Genomic DNA, 13,727 nt, shown 5'->3' with positions numbered 1-13,727 from the left:
AAAAAAAAAAAAAAAAGGATAATTACATTGAGGGTCTAATTTGCTTAATACTTTGATTGGATCAAGTGTGACTGGTCATCACCGACGGTGACAGATTAAGTGTAATTTGTAGTGAAAATTCTCCTGATTTCTATAAAAGTCATTGTTTATATTCGTGTTGCATTCACCATCTATCCCAAGCATGTCAAAAAATAAAAAATAAAAACCTTTTGAGTTTAATTGAAAACAAATCAAGAGAGCACTAGTGGCAACCATTAAGTATGTGAGGCACCCAAGGTGTCGACAAATTATGTTCAAAAAGGGGCAATGGTTCCAGTTTTTTTGTCATTTTCATGAATAAAAGAGATGGTATTTTTGTTGTGTGATATGCAGTAATGATAGATCCATCTTACCATGATTATTTTGATCCAGTTTATATAAGGGTTGTGTTTTTCTGGTGAATTTGTTGGATTTTTCTTGAAAACAAGTTCTAAGGGTTGTTTTTTTATGGATCTGGTTTCCCCAACCGTGATTTTCACCAAAATTTGTTGCCTCGCATACTCTATTACAATATATATATATATATATATATATATATATATATATATATATATATATATATATATATATATATATATAATTGATTTGTCTTGCAGAACAACATGTAGTTGTGTATTTTACAACATTGAGATAGTACTAACACTATTTTGGGCTTCGAAAGAGCTTCTCCAGAGAGAAGTTTAAGTACTAGTAGCTTGCGTATGAAAACAAATAACGTTGAGGGCAGTATAACGAACAGTAACGCGCGGGCGATCGCGCGGGCAGGGAAGGTACTGTAAATCCAGTCTGGCATCAACTCGTGTATGCGTACCCGTATTGGTAGATTTCATATTTTTCATAATGCCAAGTCAACCATGACTAAATTATCTGTATGTGGACTATTATTTGTGTTAACAACGGTAGGTAGAATGCAGGGCAATCCATCGGCAGGTCCATTGTGGGTAACTGAAACCATGGTGGCTGAAGCTATCTTTTTAGCTCTATTCTGAGACAAACCATCCGCAGATCTCTGCGTCACTGTCCATACCACACACACAATCACACACAAATAATGTCACCGGATTCCATTTATTACAGTATTCGCGGCGATGTGACTTGCATGGAAGTTCAGGAAAATGTACGCGAGCAGTCAAAGTCCGGTTCCAGAATCAGATTATTCTCTAACCCCAATGGACCGCGGATGCCCTGGCCTGGGACAGTGTTCCATGCTTCGTTGACGAGGTCTGTACTAACCTCGACCAGGGAGCTGCTGCCTCGACAAACCAAGGAGGTCATTTATATTATTTGGTCAGTCATGTAACTTGTCTTAGACGACGACGCCGCCAACGGTAGGAGACGACTAAAGAGAGTTTAGGTACTAACATGTAAATGCCAGGTGAACACGGAAGTAGGACGAAATAAAGTTGGAAGTCTATAATCATAATGGCGAACGTCGACCATCAGACGAAGAAATCACCTACAAATGTGCCATCAAATCTTCTCAGCGCTCAAGAGAACGACCAACTGTTCAATGTTCTTGGAAACAGATGTGTGGTGAGTGGGCATATCTGGTTTGTTGATTCTTGGAATTATTGATAAGTATATTGGGTGGGTACATGGTGTTTCTGTTTTCCCAACAGGGTGTTGTTCACGATGCATACAATGTTATTTATTATAAAGTCCCCGTCACCTATTGAATCAGACTCAATTATTAACCGTAACACAGACAACTTGAGTATACTCTATTATATTTGAAATTCAAACAAAATCCATTTGCAATTCCCTGCTGCAATATGCACTTCCTGATTCTTTTTCTTTTCCAGTTCATGTTCTCCTTATGTCAGGCGAGAAAAAATGGCGATTGAGACGTATATGACTACAAAAAAAACATGAAAAAAAAATTAAAATGTAAATATCCACCAGTAAACTTTAATAAATTTTAATATGATGTAATTGGAGAAAATTATTGTAGTCTAAACATTGCCTGCTATTTTGTTTCGATATTGTGTAAAATGTCTGTAGTGGAATGGTTATTTTTCAGGATATGTTTCTGTAAACATTCTGTTGTTATGTAAATAAGTATATGCAGGTTCAGGTCAAAATAAAGACATCCAGTTTTGAAACAATATTATATTATTCAACATGTGACATCATCAAAAATTAATTGGTCTATAATTTGTCACATAATTTTGGCTCCATACATAACATACCAGCAATGAATAAGACAAATCCAAAATGGCTGCAGTGTTTGGCCACTATTTGAGTTTTTTCCTGTTTGGTATTGTAAATTATTCACTTTCATACTGGATGTAAAATATATACACGCATGTCTTAAAGTTGACAAAATAAAAGTGGGGGAAATTACAACTTATGGATACCGACCAGGCCACTAAAGACAGAATATTGTAATCTTGTATTCAAACCATTTTAACGTTTACAGTACCAACTTTCATGTTTCTTTACACTTGTAAATCTTATAAGGGGACTCAATAAAATGTTTAAAAAATATATATATATATATATATTACACGTACAGTTATATAATAACATGCTTTTTTTTGCAATATAAAATATTCTTATCAATTTCCCGGTTGTGAAAATAAGTGATTATTTTCTCTCACAGGTGACATATTTACATATTGTCATCATCATGTGACTTGATTTTAGCCAATGGTTGCACTTCATTGTAATCATGTGACTTGATTTCAGCCAATGGTTGCACTTCATTGTCATCATGTGACTTGATTTCAGCTAATAGTTGCAGTTTATCATCACCATGTGACTTAATTTCAGCCAATAGTTGCAGTTTATCATCACCATGTGACTTGATTTCAGCCAACAGATGTATAAGAGAGATGTAACTATTCTTTTTTATTTTTGCGTATTCCAGACTTTAGCGACTGCTGTGGTTCAGCTATATTATGCATTTCCTGTTAGAGATAGATGGACTCAGCAGCTTTGTGGAGTTGCTTGTTTCGTTAAAGACAATCCCAAACGATCTTACTTCATACGTATTTATGACATTCAGGTAAGAACGTCCAACAAAAAGGTGATGGTCCTCTTGATATATGTTGCTCATTTTTTTTTCTGTGTTTCTACTTGCTATAACTTGATCTTTTCACCTTTTCACCACCAGACTTTTTTGCCCAAATTTTTTTGCACTTTTTCCTTATATTCTTCAATATTTCAGGAAATAAACCCTAATTTTTGAGCCAACATACAGAATTCGAGTCAATTTTCAGTATTTAGTCAAACAATTTTGCTATTTTTGATCTAATCTATTATTTCAGATTATTTTGTGAATTTGTGGTGAAAAGATGGAACTGGCAGTGAAAAGGTTAAACACACCCAGTTTAAAAAACACATAAGTGTTTGCAAAATATAAAAAATGAATAATGCATTATTTTTATACATTTTTTGGTGTCTAGTTAGTGACAAACATAATGCTTTTAAAACTAAATGTCTTATTTAAAAAAAAAAAAAATGTGCATAGTCTTGTTGGCACAACAAAGGCATTCTTTTAATGGTAAAGGCTGGTTAGCACCAAAACTGAAACTCAAAAAAATGTTAGGCAAATTTTTCATAAATTATGATTTTCATTTAATTCATCAAACATTTTCAACTGCTTTCAGTATGTCTGTATACCATGTTCGGTTGCATGTATTTTGTCTTTATCTGCATTTATGATTCCTTTGAAATAGGATCGACACAGTGTTTGTTTCTCTTGTGTATGATATATTTATAATATTTCAATTTAATCATATCAAATCATAATTATATTTACCAGCCTACATGTATAATGGCTACGATTGTTGAATATCCATCAATGGCTTATACAATGTATATGGTTTGTTGCAAAAAGACTCCCCATTTTACAATCACCCTTATGAAAAAATTCTATAGAATTTGTATTGATTATTCTATAGAAGTGTATGGAAGTTCTATAGAATTTTATAGAAATTCTATGGAATTATATGGAATTCTATAGAAATTCTACGGAATTCTATAGAAATTATACAGAATTCTATAGAAATTATACAGAATTCTATAGAAGTTGTTCGTAAGGGGAATATTAGACTGGTCCACTCAGAGGCATTTTTATATGATAATATTTTTTGAGTACCAACTTTTTTGGGGGGGGGTTAAATTTTAGGTAATTTTTTTTCAAATTTTCTAAAATTTTAATTGAATTCAATTTTAATGTTGTAGCGCACAGGCAAAATGTGATATAGCTTCTAGTTTTTGAGCAAAAAATTTAATTTTATTTGGAAAAATATAGTAGATAAATTTAACTAATTTTGTGGATGGTGTCTGAAATTGATTTCAGCACTCAAATAGTCAAGAATAAATTTACCATATCTCTGATTGACACTTGAAATTACCATGACTGGTTTCTTCTACTGCGCCCTCTAGTGGAAGTGTTTATTAGCTGCTTATTATTAAAAAATGAATATGTATGATCAATATTAAAAAATAATACATTCAACCAACGGTAGAATAAGTAGGTAATTGAGATAGTTGTTTTAAAATAGGAGTCAACCTATCAAGTAAATAGATATGATATTATGACCTGACATTTTGTTTCCAGTGGTTCCAGGAATCAGCAGGCTAGCGTATTTATCAGGTCATCAGCTTAAGTCAACTTTTCCAATTTCGTTCGTACAATTGACTTTATTTGGAGGAGATTTCAAAATATTGTGGTTTCTGTTGGCATATCTTTATTTTACATTGTTGGTGATTCAAAAATATGTAGAAGAACAATAATAAGTACATTAAATCAGACATAATCATTAGTAAAATATTTACAGAAAAAATTATTTTATTTTGTTACAGAATAGTTACAGATACAACATGGTATGGGAACAAGAGTTATATAATCAATTTAAATATGGAACGCCAAAATCATTCTTTCACACGTTTGCTACGGATGTAGGTATTATGCTAATGAGTTTCAGTTTCAGTGTCGTGAATAAATTTTTGTGATCAAACAAGAGCTTTTTTTTTGTTTATGCATACTTTGGTTAAATAGGTCACAATGCACAATCAATCACAGCTATCATGGGTTAAGTTTTTTTGAGTAATTGCTTATAATACTGTAAAATACTTTATTTCAGCTGGAATTAATTGTTTTGCTAATAAGACTTTTTGGGTATATTCGCTGGTTTTTATTTTCACTGGATCATTTCTTAATTAAACAAAAATAGTGAAAATGAATTCCAAGCAAAAATAATGTATGTTACAGTAGAGCAAATATGGTAATACATTTATTTGCATTTAGGATTGTCAAGCAGCTCTTAACTTTGCCAATGAAAAAGAAGCCAGTGGATTTAAAAATGTGATTATTGAGAAAATTATGCAGAAACAGGCAAGGAAACAAGGTTTGTAAATCTATTTTAGTTGTATTGTAACTTGATAAAAGTAAGCCCTCTATGGCGAAAATGGTGACTATGTGGGGTTGCCTAATCTGGTCACTGAGTTCTGTAATATCCAAAAGTTGTTGAAAACAATAAATAAAAACAGTTATTAAAAAACAAATCAATTTTGAAAAAAAAATGAAAAGATATATACTTTTGTTATCAGACCTATTGGAGGTTAAGTCTCACTCCAAAGATAAAATACTTGCTTATATATGTATATCACTGCACTGCATATATATTTATAAGGGACACTGAGACTAATACAGTACATATAGTATTAAGGAACATAATCATGATAGGTTTGATTGGGTGACCTCAAGCACTAACATACATACATCATCAAGGTTCCACCTGGTATCAAATGCAAAATGAAAACATGATTTTTCCATAGCATACAATATTATAATTTCATATAAACTGAAATTTAAAATCATATTTTGTTAAGGTAAATGTTAAAAGTAATCAATCAAAAACTGCCTACCACTGATTCAAAGTTCACTTTTTATATGAAATATTTTGTCAATTACAGTTGAAAATAATTTTAATAATCACAATAGTTTTACAAACACTACAAGTTACAATTTAAAAATACTTTATTGGTATAAGGGATGCTCTCCGTGTCCCACTTAAGCTGCACTACACTGGGGAAAAAAAAAAGCAAAAACACACTCTGCATTGTGACAAGGTACCCAGACATGAAACTGGAATACATGAAATAAACACAAAGTGAAATAAAATATTTAACTGAATTTACAGCATGTAGAAACAACTATGTTCAATAATACTATACTATACTAACCCCCCCCCCCCCCCAGTGGATAACTAATGTGCTAAATTTAGCATGTTTAATTTATTAAATCACAGTGGATAATTAATGTGTTACAGAAATCCAACATGTAAGTGACCACTTATAGCTTACAATATAGCTCCCCTCTTGCAGAACACCCTGTAACATGGCATCTCTGAAATTTAAAGTATTATTGTTTATTATTTTCTTTTTAGAAAAGAAGCAAGGCAGAGTTCCACCACCATCACCAACACCGACTGCTGCACCAATTGGTAAGTACATTGATTGTCCATTGTCATTTGTCATCATCCGCGTCAACTTTTTACATTTTCGACTTCTTCTTGAAAACTATAAGCCTCATTGCTTTGATACTTGGTGTATATGTACCTTGAGTAGACCTCTCTCAGCTTTTTTCATTTCTTGTAGATATCTTCAATTCTCTAATTTTGATAATATTTTTGTCATTTTTGGTAAAATGTCCGATTGATTTGATATAGGTACTACAGGTGGACCTCTCTCAGATTTTGTTTATTTTGTGATGATATTTTCAATTCTTTTTTTGTAATGTGTGGAAAAGACATTTTGGCTTTCGTTGTACGGAATATATTTTCAAATGAATTTTAAAATAAAATAAAGGAAAAAAATATTTGGACGAGAAAGTCTGGTGATAAAAAGGTTAAAACAGATCGTATTATATATATATTTCATACAATGGTCAAAATATTGTGAACATGTTCAAAAAGTTGTAAATTGTTCAAAAATATTAAAAACAACTCTAAAATAAACAAATAATGACTACCGGTATAAGTTAGTTAAAATGCTCTGAAAAAAAAATGAGTGGAATTGTTCATTTTAATGGCTTTACAAGGTCACCATTATCAAACGATTAATGATCAAAAACAATCGTCCAACTTGACTGATTTTAGTGAAATAAATTTTCTCTGCACTTTAATTCACTTGCTTATGCATTCACCGTTCATGAGGCATTGTGATCTAACTTCACACTGATATATAGAACTCACATTTCATTCTTCTGTTGTAGCATCATTACCTGCTCCATCACCAACTCCAAATACATTGAAGAAAAAAAAGAAATCAAAAGAAAAAGAAAAAAAAGCAAAGTTATCCAAAGCAGATATTGGATTACCAAGTGATTTTAGGCAAGCAATTATATTATATCACATCCCATGCTGTACTACACTATCCTAAAAGCTATATGAAGAATGTACTCATTCCATAAATCAGCCAAAAATATAAATTTTTCAGTTGATGAAGGTCTTACTTTCATAGACTTTTAACTAGATTTTAAAATAAAAAGTTAAGTAATGTTACACTTACAATACAAAAAAAACTGGTTTTAGTGAATTTAACAATAGTTTAACAGTTATTGACTGCTACCTTTTTTTAAGTTGGTGAATTCAGCACTAGTTTAAGAAGTTCTGACAGTTATCATTTTTAAACTTGGTGAATTTAGCAATACAGTTTAGTAGTTTAAGTTCTGACACCTACCTTTTTTAAACTTAATTGAATTTAATGATAGTTCCTACTGCTGGCTTTTAAACTTGGTGAAAGCTGCATAGTTTAAGAAGTTCTGACTACATTTAATTTAATAACTAGGAATATTCTTTATCACCAGACATGTTGGTCATGTTGGTTGGGACCCAGAAAAAGGATTTGATGTAAGTGAATTTTGTAAAAAGAATAGTTCACGTTACGCTTTGTGATTGTATACAGAAAAATATACTCTTCTTGAAATTATGTGCTCTTCTAAAAAAATGTCATTGGATGTGTCCATGCGACTCAATTGATTTTCATTTTCAATTGAACTCACAATCAATATTTCTAGAAAATTCAGTCAAAACAAATTGTAAATTGATTTTTTCATTTTAGACTGACAATCTTGATCCAGATGTGAAGAATTTATTTGACACAGTTGGTATCTCTGAAGAACAGTTGAAAGATAAGGAAACATCAAAATTTATCCACGACTTTATCGAACAGCAAGGTGGAGTTGAAGCAATTAAGAGAGATCAGGAGAGAATGCGACAGGAAAGTACCCGTGGTAAGTACGTGATTTTATGTGACATATACAGACCCGCCAGAAAGTATTTACGCACCACACTACAGGCAGCTACTACCTACGATATCATACAATAAAATAAACTCAATAACGGTTTGAATAAATATATTTATATATCTAATAAAATATGCGTTTTTACACACAATAAAAACAACAAAATTGTCATTGTCATGCAGGATTGAATAAAAACGGCAGTCTGAACGAAACAGTGAAAAAACGTTCGAATTCTCTATGGAGAATACCGTGTAAACGCAAGCTCATGAATATTCATGAAGACATAGAACGCGGCGATTGTCAATAATGCGTGTGTCCACCTCTTCGCTGGATGACTTCTCTGAGCCGTTTTGGCACGGTATCGACGAGTTTCCGACACATGTTTACCTGGAACTGTCCCCAAGCTTCCATTATACTCGCGTATAAATCCTCGATGTTAGCAACTGGTCGGGAATGCACCTCTAAATCGATTAACTCCCAAAGGTTCTCAATGGGATTCAAATCTGCAGACTGTGCAGGCCAATTCAAAGTGGTAAAGTTGTCGAAAAGATATCCGTACTCTTGTGGATTATTTAGAAAATCCCTCACTGCCAATGCTGTGTGAACCGGGGCATTATCCTGTTGGAAATGAAAATTGGGTCCAACGAGTCTTAGTGCCGACGGTATCATTTCGTTTTGCAGGATATCCAAATATTTCCATCGGTTCATGGTCGTCGGTACACGGACCAGCGACCCTAAGCCGGTAGCCGAAAAACATCCCCACACCATGACGCTACCACCACCAAATTTTATTGTAGGTTTAATGCATTTCAGCTCGTACTCTTCACCTGGTCTCCGACGTACAAATAATCTTCCACGGCTACGAAACACCGTAAACTTTGATTCGTCCGACCAGATAACTTGAGCCCACTGCGCCGGAGTCCAGTCATTGTGTTGTCTGGCAAATTGCAACCGCGCTGCGATGTGTCGAGGTTGTAGTTTAGGTTTTTTTTTTGCAACACAGCCGCGAAGATTACCATCCTTATATAGTCTTGATTTTATAGTGCTCAAACTCAATCTTTTCCCAGTGAGTTGATTAAAATTGGCACGCAAATCACGGGCGGTGTGAAACTGATTCGCTAAACTAGACCTGATGAGTAGCCGGTCTTCGCGTTGCGTTGTACGCCTTGGTCGACCTGATCGACGACGATTGCCCATACTACCTCGCAGACGAAGTTTTCGCAAGTTGAAACGTATGGAGCCTTCAGAAATTCCCAGTCTTCTTGCAATTTCCCTATTAGACACTCCTTCTGTATACAGTGCTTCAATGTTCCCTTTAGTAAATTCTGACAATTCCCTAACTTTCGGCATGGCTCAATGTTTGTAAATAAAAATTACGTATCTGACACTATGACCTCGATAGGAATATTCATGAACTACAACTGACAGGTATTCCCGCCCAGAAGCGCGTGTTGAAATAATTTCAGCTTCCCAATTGGTTCAAATTTGCATGAGAAAGGACACGACTATCGCACATGTTTTATGGCGCGAAGTTTTAATGAGATGCAAATGATATGCAAATGAGCGCGCTCCCATAGAGTTAACCATGGCGATTTTCGCTCACTGAAAAAACGTCTACATACAAAAAAACTAAACACAAATCAACCATTTTATTTTGACTAAAATGCACTAGTTCTTCTTAAATTTAGTATATTTTAAAGTCAACACATCATGTTACCCGGAATTGTTATTTTTAGTTACGAAAACGATCAAATGACAGGTGCGTAAATACTTTCTGGCGGGTCTGTATATTCTTATTTCACAGATTTATCAGGGTCAAGTTCATTGTCATAGAATATTCCAATCGTTTATGATTGCATCATGACAATTGTTCATTTGTTTCAGCTCCTCCACCCTCTTCTCGAGCACTACCACCACCACCGCCCGGTGATGGACCTCCACCTCCTCCTCCTCCACAATCACGTTCAGTTGGACCACCCCCACCTCCACCAGGAAGAGGGGTGCCTCCACCAGGAAGAATGATGCCACCCCCACCACCTCGCGCAAATTGTGGTCCTCCACCACCACCACCAACTAGGACTGGAGCGCCGCCACCTCCACCACCACCAAGTTCATCTCGAGCTCCAGCACTTGCCCCACCACCACCCCCACCTCCCACATCCTATGGTGCTCCTCCACCACCACCACCTCCTGGGCCCCCACCACCACCAATGGGTGGGCCACCCCCACCACCCCCACCTCCCCTTCCTGATACAGATTCGTCTAGTGGAGGTAGATCTGCTCTTCTTGGACAGATTCAAGGAGGTAAAATGTTGAAGCATGTGGATGCTTCTGAACAAAGATCAGCTGCTCCAGAAGACTCCAGAGGCACTTTGTTATCAGAGATAAGAGGTGGATTTTCACTTAAGCCAGTAAGTCAGCACTTTGTTCACATTTCACATGTACAGTACATGAGCTGATTAAAATATGCCAAAACCAAGAATTCAGGAACCAAATCTAAGGTATATGATAATTATTGGGTTTACAACTCATCTACATCTACACCTGATTCACGTCATTTTAATCTCCATTTGTACAAAGTCAGAAAACAGGGATGTATAATTTCACTAGTGTGTATCAGTATACCTGTATCTCTGTCACGCCTGAATGATTATGTTTCAACTACACATACACAACTTTTTACTCAAAAATATGTATTTTGTATTTGACAAAATATTTTTTTGTTAAAGTATATAAATTTTGAAAATAAAAAAAAAAACAGGAATTTGTTTCACCTATTTGAACAGAATTATAGAGCTTTTATAATACTAATGTTAAAACGCACTTTAAAAACAAAGATTGCAATGTTTGAAGATGTAGATTCTCAGGAGGAAAAAGAACTACTGACTCTCTCCACTGGACACAAATTTGAGTTGATTTGCATACAAAGCAGAGCTTGCAACATGTTAATTATACTTAAAGGGTGTTTTTTTTTTTTTTTTTCCAAATAATACAGTAGTCACACAATGAATATAATAAGGCAGTTCATGTACTAATTACTTGGACAAAAGCCAGCTAAGATTTTCTGTTATCTTGCATGTTTTATGAATCTATTTGCAGAACTTTTTTTCTGAGATGAGGCATTTGTTTTTATACTAATTTATCTGAATTACTTTGAATAAAGCTGGAAATTATGTCCCCTAAAATAATTAAACAAATTAGCCACCAATGTTTTTGTAAGATATTTACATCAATCGAGGACATTCGGTAGACTGCTTTCCCACTGTTGTTTCAATCCTAAAACTGTTTTAATTCAAAATAATTATGACAATGCATATTCATATTGAAACAAACTATGATAAAGGAAATATTATTATACAACAATTGGCAAGGTCACCAAAGTTCAACTATGCTCTTGAAAATGGCTAGCCAAATTGCTTCAATATTTTATATATAAACACTTTGAGTGGACCTCAGAGATACATGTATTTGTGAACTTTGTGACAATTTCTATTTTCTTGAATTTTTGTAGAAAAAGGCTATTTTTGACTCCTTATTAAAAACAATATCCAAAATTTATCTGAAATGCGAGTTTATGAAGTTCTCAGTAAATTTGTTGTAATCTTTGTTTTGAAAGGTTGAACATGTTGATGGACCAGCTACGCCAGCACCAACAGGAATGGCTGCAGCTTTAGCTAATGCCTTGAATGCACGCCATAAAGTCATTCAGTCAGGTACGTAAATATTTTGTACATTTATTTGGTTCCTTGGATGAAAAAATGTACTTCACATTAGCATATATCTACTACCTGATACTTATTTCAGCTGAATACAATTTGTTAATGTACAGATTGGGATATAATGGTGCAAGTGCATTCATTCAGTGATCTGATTCAAGATGGCTGACTGGCTGTTATTTTTCAATCAGGCATCTTTGGTATTTGTGAAATAGATGCAGTGTGTTTGGATGGATTTTGTTCATGTGTGGTATATACATAGGACATTTCAGTTTTTGTCACTAAGACAGGGACCAAAGTATAAGTTTGTTCAGGGGTTTCAGCATTGAATAAATACAAGAAGACCAGTGTTGAGGCATACATCATTAGCATACTGTAGGTGTATTGCTGCATACCTCATTAGCATACTGTAGGTGTATTGCTGCATACCTCATTAGCATACACCTACAGTATGTAGGTGTATTGCTGCATACATCATTAGCATACTGTAGGTGTATTGCTGCATACCTCATTAGCATACTGTAGGTGTATTGCTGCATACATCATTAGCATACTGTAGGTGTATTGCTGCATACATCATTAGCATACTGTAGGTGTATTGCTGCATACATCATTAGCATACTGTAGGTGTATTGCTGCATACATCATTAGCATACTGTAGGTGTATTGCTGCATACCTCATTAGCATACTGTAGGTATATTGCTGCATACCTCATTAGCATACTGTATGTATATTGCTGCATACCTCATTAGCATACTGTAGGTGTATTGCTGCATACCTCATTAGCATACTGTAGGTGTAGTGCTGCATACCTCATTAGCATACTGTAGGTGTATTGCTGCATACATCATTAGCATACTGTAAGTGTATTGCTGCATACCTCATTAGCATACTGTAGGTGTATTGCTGCATAACTCATTAGCATACTGTAGGTGTATTGCTGCATACATCATTAGCATACTGTAGGTGTATTGCTGCATACCTCATTAGCATACTGTAGGTGCATTGCTGCATACATCATTAGCATACTGTAGGTGTATTGCTGCATACCTCATTAGCATACTGTAGGTGTATTGCTGCATACCTCATTAGCATACTGTAGGTGTATTGCTGCATACATCATTAGCATACTGTAGGTGTATTGCTGCATACATCATTAGCATACTGTAGGTGTATTGCTGCATACATCATTAGCATACTGTAGGTGTATTGCTGCATACATCATTAGCATACTGTAGGTGTATTGCTGCATACATCATTAGCATACTGTAGGTGTATTGCTGCATACCTCATTAGCATACTGTAGGTATATTGCTGCATACCTCATTAGCATACTGTATGTATATTGCTGCATACCTCATTAGCATACTGTAGGTGTATTGCTGCATACCTCATTAGCATACTGTAGGTGTAGTGCTGCATACCTCATTAGCATACTGTAGGTGTATTGCTGCATACATCATTAGCATACTGTAAGTGTATTGCTGCATACCTCATTAGCATACTGTAGGTGTATTGCTGCATAACTCATTAGCATACTGTAGGTGTATTGCTGCATACATCATTAGCATACTGTAGGTGTATTGCTGCATACCTCATTAGCATACTGTAGGTGCATTGCTGCATACATCATTAGCATACTGTAGGTGTATTACTGCATACCTCATTAGCATACTGTAGGTGTATTGCTGCATACATCATTAGCATACTGTAG

General features: G+C 34.7%; 1 protein-coding gene across 1 annotated transcript in view; it reads left to right on the top strand.

Annotated features, from left to right (window-relative positions):
* The first annotated feature begins 1,389 nt into the window (after positions 1 to 1,389).
* Positions 1,390 to 13,727, top strand: part of LOC102805238 (actin nucleation-promoting factor WASL-like) — a 36,634-nt gene continuing 24,296 nt past the window's right edge. The window contains exons 1-10 of the mRNA XM_085500103.1: positions 1,390 to 1,572; positions 2,909 to 3,046; positions 4,852 to 4,947; positions 5,297 to 5,396; positions 6,438 to 6,494; positions 7,265 to 7,382; positions 7,859 to 7,901; positions 8,113 to 8,284; positions 10,181 to 10,707; positions 11,913 to 12,009. Of these exons, the coding sequence (XP_085356229.1) occupies positions 1,462 to 1,572; positions 2,909 to 3,046; positions 4,852 to 4,947; positions 5,297 to 5,396; positions 6,438 to 6,494; positions 7,265 to 7,382; positions 7,859 to 7,901; positions 8,113 to 8,284; positions 10,181 to 10,707; positions 11,913 to 12,009 (1,459 nt within the window). The 5' untranslated portion in view covers positions 1,390 to 1,461. The remainder of the gene's footprint in view (positions 1,573 to 2,908; positions 3,047 to 4,851; positions 4,948 to 5,296; positions 5,397 to 6,437; positions 6,495 to 7,264; positions 7,383 to 7,858; positions 7,902 to 8,112; positions 8,285 to 10,180; positions 10,708 to 11,912; positions 12,010 to 13,727) is intronic.

The sequence above is a fragment of the Saccoglossus kowalevskii genome, chromosome 6 (genome assembly GCF_978046115.1).
Source record: "Saccoglossus kowalevskii chromosome 6, keSacKowa6.1, whole genome shotgun sequence".
NCBI classification, from domain to species: Eukaryota; Metazoa; Hemichordata; class Enteropneusta; family Harrimaniidae; genus Saccoglossus; species Saccoglossus kowalevskii.
This window is presented reverse-complemented; position numbering and strand designations above follow the sequence as displayed.